Source organism: Argentina silus (genome assembly GCF_951799395.1).
Source record: "Argentina silus genome assembly, contig: scaffold_250, whole genome shotgun sequence".
In the NCBI taxonomy this organism is placed as follows: domain Eukaryota; kingdom Metazoa; phylum Chordata; class Actinopteri; order Argentiniformes; family Argentinidae; genus Argentina; species Argentina silus.
The window spans coordinates 30,001-37,500 of record NW_028152896.1 but is presented as its reverse complement, the minus strand read 5'-3'; the positions used below and the strand labels follow the sequence as shown (position 1 = coordinate 37,500).

Here is a 7,500-nt window from a genome sequence, read left to right as displayed (position 1 = left end):
AGGAGCGTTCCAGTTTGTGTTCCAGATCCCAGGGACCTTGTCTATCATCATCTCTGTGATCCCTCCTGTCTTCTACATGTTCATCTGCTTCCTAGTCAAGCCCAACCTGCAGATCACCATCGCCGCCATCATGAGCGTGCTCTATGCCTTCCTCATGACGGCCTCCTTCTTCTCCATCATCGGTGGGTTTCATTTCAATAAAGAGTTAATCACTATTATTATTAATGACATGAACTACAACAGTCCACCCAGAAACACAGTTTAGTGAGAGTTATGAGAACCATCAGACCAGAGCAAGTCTGTTTCTGTTCACAGAAATGTGTTACAACTTTTGTGGTGATTTGCAACAAACTGTGAAATTTGCTCAAGAGAGCGTGTGCGTGTGCATGTGCGTGTGTGTGTGTGTGTGTGTGTGTGTGTGTTTTAAAAAATATTAGAGAAATTACACAACAACAAAAAACAATAAAAATAATCACTGGAAATCTCTACAATAAGATGTACAGTAACATCCTACCACACGTTGTTTAAGAAGGAGAACCTCTCCTGTCCAGACAGGGTGGAGAACACATCCACATCCACACCCACACACCCACACCCACACCCACACCCACACCCACACCCGCACCCACACCCGCACCCGCACCCACAGCCACAGCCACACCCACCCCCGCACCCACACACCCACACACCCACACCCACACCCACACCCGCACCCGCACCCGCACCCGCACCCGCACCCACAGCCTAACCTCAGGTGCTTCCCAGCAGGACACATGCTCCAACAGGCCACCGTCACAGGACTGTTGCCTTGTTTCCATCTCCCCAGGTGACATGGTCAAACAGGGCACCTTCATTACACCCACGGGGCTGTTCCTGGTCTCCATGACGATCATGTACCTGGTGACGGCCATATTGCACCCCCAGGAGTTCACAATGATCATCTACGGTCTGATGTACTTCATCTGCATCCCGAGCGGGTACCTGCTGCTCACCATCTACTCCCTGGTCAACATGCACATCGTGTCCTGGGGGACCAGGGAATCGGCCAGGGACAAGGTGGAGAAGAAGAAGCAGAACCTCCTCTGTGACCGACACTGCAAACTCTGCTGCTGGGACATGGCGTGTCAGGTCAGGGACAGAGATATCCTTTGTCTGTCTGTCTGTCTGTCTGTCTGTCTGTCTGTCTGTCTGTCTATCTGTCTGTCTATCTGTCTGTCTATCCATCCATCCTGCTTTCTCACCTTCCATCATCTGTCCATCTATCTCTAATCTAGAATGCTCAGCCAGTCTTTTCCCTGTCCCTGTGTGTGTGTGTGTGTGTGTGTGTGTGTGTGTGTGTGTGTGTGTGTGTGTGTGTGTGTCTCCAGGTGTCCCAGACCACAGAGAACGTGATGCTGCAGCAGATCCAAGTAGCGATGAACCCTGGTGCCGCCCAGCCGGGGGTCCAGCCCGTGGTACCAGACCCGGCCCAGCAGAACCCCCAGCAGAACCCCCAGCAGAACCCCCAGCAGAACCCCCAGCAGAACCCACAGGGGAAGGACACGGAAGTCCCTCCCAGCACCAAGCACCAGCACTCAGGCAGCAAGAAGGGCAAGAAGCAGAAGAAGAGAGGCATGAAAGGACAGGCCTCCTCCTCCTCCTCCTCCTCCAGCTCAGACAGGTAGGAGAGGTGACAGGTAGGAGAGGTGACAGGTAGGAGAGGTGACAGGTGACAGGTAGGAGAGGTGACAGGTAGGAGAGGTGACAGGTGACAGGTAGGAGAGGTGACAGGTAGGAGAGGTGACAGGTGACAGGTAGGAGAGGTGACAGGTGACAGGTAGGAGAGGTGACAGGTGACAGGTAACAGGTGACAGGTGACAGGTAGGAGAGGTGACAGGTGACAGGTAGGAGAGGTGACAGGTGACAGGTAGGAGAGGTGACAGGTAGGAGAGGTGACAGGTGACAGGTAGGAGAGGTGACAGGTGACAGGTAGGAGAGGTGACAGGTGACAGGTAGGAGAGGTGACAGGTAGGAGAGGTGACAGGTGACAGGTAGGAGAGGTGACAGGTGACAGGTAGGAGAGGTGACAGGTGACAGGTGACAGGTGACAGGTAGGAGAGGTGACAGGTAGGAGAGGTGACAGGTAGGAGAGGTGACAGGTGACAGGTAGGAGAGGTGACAGGTAGGAGAGGTGACAGGTGACAGGTAGGAGAGGTGACAGGTGACAGGTAGGAGAGGTGACAGGTAGGAGAGGTGACAGGTGACAGGTAGGAGAGGTGACAGGTAGGAGAGGTGACAGGTAGGAGAGGTGACAGGTGACAGGTAACAGGTGACAGGTGACAGGTAGGAGAGGTGACAGGTGACAGGTAACAGGTGACAGGTGACAGGTAGGAGAGGTGACAGGTGACAGGTGACAGGTAGGAGAGGTGACAGGTAGGAGAGGTGACAGGTAGGAGAGGTGACAGGTGACAGGTAACAGGTGACAGGTGACAGGTAGGAGAGGTGACAGGTGACAGGTAACAGGTGACAGGTGACAGGTGACAGGTAGGAGAGGTGACAGGTAGGAGAGGTGACAGGTGACAGGTAGGAGAGGTGACAGGTGACAGGTAGGAGAGGTGACAGGTGACAGGTGACAGGTGACAGGTATGAGAGGTGACAGGTGACAGGTAGGAGAGATCCCCTCTGATATTAGCCTGTAGCGCTAACACTGTGATGTTGCTGCTGCATGCTACACACTAACACTGTGATGTTGCTGCATGCTACACACTAACACTGTGATGTTGCTGCTGCATGCTACACACTAACACTGTGATGTTGCTGCTGCATGCTACACACTAACACTGTGATGTTGCTGCTGCATGCTACACACTAACACTGTGATGTTGCTGCATGCTACACACTAACACTGGGAGGCTGCTGGAGGTACAACACACGGGTTTCATACCGTTCCTCATTCCGCTCCATGCATTACAATGAGTCCCGTCCTCCAATTTCTACCTCCACCAGCCTCCCCTGCTGTACCATGATCTCCTCTGTTTACAGTGAGAGCAGCACCACTAAGAAGGACAGCAACTACAGCAGCATCGGCGATGATGATGATGATGATGATGATGATGATGATGACTTGTATGACCCTGTGCTGTATGAGGAACCCCTAGAGGAGAGAGACGCCCTGCCAGAGAGTGGTGAGGGAGGGAGGGGTGAGGGAGGGGGGAGGGAGGGAGGGAAGGGGAGGGGGGAGGGAGGGAGGGAGGGGTGAGGGAGGGGGGAGGGAGGAAGGGGAGGGGGGAGGGAGGGAGGGAAGGGGAGGCGTGAGGGAGGGAAGGGGAGGCGTGAGGGAGGGAAGGGATGGGGTGAGGGAGGGAAGGGGAGGGAGGGAGGGAAAGGGTGAGGGAGGGAAGGGGAGGCGTGAGGGAGGGAAGGGATGGGGTGAGGGAGGGGTGAAGGAGGGGGGAGGGAGGGAGGGGTAAGGGAGGGAGGGCGGGGTGAGGGAGGGAAGGGGGGGCGTGAGGGAGGGAAGGGATGGGGTGAGGGAGGGGTGAAGGAGGGGGGAGGGAGGGAGGGGTAAGGGAGGGAGGGCGGGGTGAGGGAGGGAAGGGGGGGCGTGAGGGAGGGAAGGGATGGGGTGAGGGAGGGGTGAAGGAGGGGGGAGGGAGGGAGGGGTAAGGGAGGGAGGGCGGGGTGAGGGAAGGGGTGGGGTGAGGGAGGGAAGGGGAGGGAGGAGAAGTATAAGCTAATCGGTGCTAATGTAGAGGAAGTGATTTGGTTGTAAATTTGTTAATGACTGTAGATATCTGCATATAATTAATGACTAGATATCTGCATATAATTAATGACTAGATATCTGCATATAATTAATGACTAGATATCTGCATATCATTAATGACTAGATATCTGCATATCATTAATGACTGTAGATATCTGCATATCATTAATGACTGTAGATATCTGCATATCAACAGCACAATATAATATGATATGATATGATATGATATGATATGATATGATATGATATGATATGATACAACACAAAACACATGATCCCTGTCTGCTCATTAAAGTTTATTATTATTATTATTGTTGTTGTAATTATTATGGTGATTATTATTATTATTGTTGTTATTATTATGGTGATTATTATTATTATTATTGTTTCTTTAATGTTTATTATTATTATTATTATTATTATTATTATAGAGTGGGTGGAGCCTGTGAAGGTGGAGTTCCTGAAGAAGCTGACCTACGCCAACCTGAAGAGAAACCTGCAGGAGCAGATCAGGTACAGCCAGTCTATACCAGTCTATACCAGTCTGTACCAGTCTATACCAGTCTATACCAGTCTGTACCAGTCTATACCAGTCTATACCAGTCTGTACCAGTCTATACCAGTCTGTACCAGTCTATACCAGTCTATACCAGTCTGTACCAGTCTATACAAGTCTATACCAGTCTGTACCAGTCTATACCAGTCTATACCAGTCTATACCAGTCTGTACCAGTCTATACCAGTCTATACCAGGCTGTACCAGTCTATACCAGTCTATACCAGTCTATACCAGGCTGTACCAGTCTATACCAGGCTGTACCAGTCTATACCAGGCTGTACCAGTCTATATCAGAATATACCAGTCTATACCAGGCTGTACCAGTCTATACCAGTATATACCAGGCTGTACCAGTCTATACCAGGCTGTACCAGTCTATACCAGTCTATACCAGGCTGTACCAGTCTATACCAGTCTGTACCAGAATATACCAGTCTATACCAGGCTGTACCAGTCTGTACTAGAATATACCAGTCTATACCAGACTGTACCAGTCTATACCAGGCTGTACCAGTCTATACCAGTCTGTACCAGTCTGTACCAGTCTATACCAGGCTGTACCGGTCTATACCAGTCTATACCAGGCTGTACCGGTCTATAACAGGCTGTACCAGTCTATTTGAGTCTATACCAGGATGTACCAGTCTATATCAGTCTATACCAGTCTATACCAGGCTGTACCAGTCTATACCAGTCTATACCAGGCTGTACCAGTCTATACCAGGATGTACCAGTCTATACCAGGCTGTACCAGTCTATACCAGGCTGTACCAGTCTGTACCAGGCTATACCAGGCTGTACCAGTCTGTACCAGGCCAAGCAGTCTATACCAGGCTGTACCAGTCTGTACCAGGCCAAGCAGTCTATACCAGGCTGTACCAGGCCAACCAGTCCATACCAGTCTATACCAGGCCAACCAGTCCATACCAGTCTATACCAGGCTGTACCAGGCCAACCAGTCTATACCAGGCCAACCATTTTATCTGTGTCATCTGTATGCATATACTATGTAAATATTATTATGATGATGATGATGATGATGATGATGGTGTGTGTGTGTGTGTGTGTGTGTGTGTGTGTGTGTGTGTGTGTGTGTGTGTGTGTGTGTGTGTGTGTGTGTGTGTGTGTGTGTGTGTGTGTGTGTGTGTGTGTGTGTGTCTCAGGTACACACTGAGGAATAAGAACCAGGAGGATGTGTGTGAGGAGCTGGTCTTGATGCTGACAGACACGGTCAATGCTGAACTCAAGGACAAGGTCCCTGTCCCTAACCCTAACCCTAACTCTGAACCTTTACTAACCCTAACCCTAACTCTTAACCTTTACTAACCCTAACCCTAACTCTGAACCTTTACTAACCCTAACCCTAACTCTGAACCTTTACTAACCCTAACCCTGAACCTTTACTAACCCTAACTCTGAACCTTTACTAACCCTAACCCTAACTCTGAACCTTTACTAACCCTAACCCTAACCCTGAACCTTTACTAACCCTAACCCTAACTCTGAACCTTTACTAACCCTAACCCTAACTCTGAACCTTTACTAACCCTAACCCTGAACCTTTACTAACCCTAACTCTGAACCTTTACTAACCCTAACTCTAACTCTGAACCTTTACTAACCCTAACCCTAACTCTGAACCTTTACTAACCCTAACCCTGAACCTTTACTAACCCTAACTCTGAACCTTTACTAACCCTAACTCTGAACCTTTACTAACCCTAACTCTAACTCTGAACCTTTACTAACCCTAACCCTAACTCTGAACCTTTACTAACCCTAACTCTGAACCTTTACTAACCCTAACCCTAACTCTGAACCTTTACTAACCCTAACCCTAACTCTGAACCTTTACTAACCCTAACCCTGAACCTTTACTAACCCTAACCCTAACTCTGAACCTTTACTAACCCTAACCCTAACTCTGAACCTTTACTAACCCTAACTCTGAACCTTTACTAACCCTAACCCTAACTCTGAACCTTTACTAACCCTAACTCTGAACCTTTACTAACCCTAACTCTGAACCTTTACTAACCCTAACCCTGAACCTTTATATACTTATAATAGTTAGTTAGTTAGTTACTTGGTTCGTTAGTTAGTTAGTTAGTTAGTTAGTTACTTGGTTAGTAAATAGAATTTAAGTTTTATCCGATAGCATTGCTTGCATCATTTCTAGTCCCTTCCTGACTAATAAAGTTCTGTTGAAGTTGGGTCCAGACTAATAAAGTTATTGTTGAAGTTGGGTCCAGACTAATAAAGTTATTGTTGAAGGTGGGGCCAGACTAATAAAGTTATTGTTGAAGGTGGGGCCAGAGGACGTGTTGACGGACAGCCAGCTGGAGGAGTTGCAGTACACCCTCAACGAATCAGCTCGCAGGATCCTGAAGACCAATCGGATGGAGCGACTGGACAGGCGGGTCAAACGGGCCGTGGAGAAGACGCTGATCGCCCCGCAGGTTGAGAAACTCACAGAGGTAACACACACACACACACACACACACACACACACACACACACACACACACACACACACACACACACACACACACACACACACACACACACACACACACACACACACACACACACACACACACACACACAATCCCAGGTCTACATCCTTGTCCCTGAAGACCTGTCCACTCCCCTACTAGATTTTTCTTTCTTTTTTAAAAAAACATGTTTTTTCGGGCATTTCTGCTTTATTAGGATATAGGATTAGTGTCATTCAATTCAAATCAATTGCTAACACCCACCCTACCAGTGTAGCCATGGTAACACCCACCCTACCAGTGTAGCCATGGTAACAACACCCATCCTACCACTGTAGCCATGGTAACACCCACCCTACCACCAGTGTAGCCATGGTAACAACACCCATTCTACCAGCAGATAGAGAATAGAACAGGGCTATAATAATATGTTCTAGAATATATTAGAGACTATAATGTGTGTGTGTGTGTGTGTGTGTGTGTGTGTGTGTGTGTGTGTGTGTGTGTGTGTGTGTGTGTGTGTAGGATGAACATGACTTCTGGAAGAAGCTGATAGAGAGGTATCTGGCTCCCATCGTGGACGATGCCGCCCACAAGGAGGAAGTGACACGCGAGCTGAAGTCTCTACGCAACAAGGTGGCCGGTCACTTCCTGTTACCTTCCCTCACAACACCCTCCACTTCCTGTCGTCACATGGTTTT

General features: G+C 49.1%; 1 protein-coding gene across 1 annotated transcript in view; it reads left to right on the top strand.

Annotated features, from left to right (window-relative positions):
- Positions 1-7,500, top strand: part of chs1 (chitin synthase 1) — a gene marked incomplete at its 5' end in the record, with an annotated part of 18,700 nt that overhangs the window by 8,301 nt on the left and 2,899 nt on the right. The window contains 8 exons of the mRNA XM_083697817.1: positions 3-182; positions 827-1,128; positions 1,368-1,660; positions 3,022-3,164; positions 4,177-4,258; positions 5,468-5,558; positions 6,611-6,781; positions 7,325-7,435. Coding sequence (XP_083553943.1) covers positions 3-182; positions 827-1,128; positions 1,368-1,660; positions 3,022-3,164; positions 4,177-4,258; positions 5,468-5,558; positions 6,611-6,781; positions 7,325-7,435 — 1,373 coding nt within the window. The remainder of the gene's footprint in view (positions 1-2; positions 183-826; positions 1,129-1,367; positions 1,661-3,021; positions 3,165-4,176; positions 4,259-5,467; positions 5,559-6,610; positions 6,782-7,324; positions 7,436-7,500) is intronic.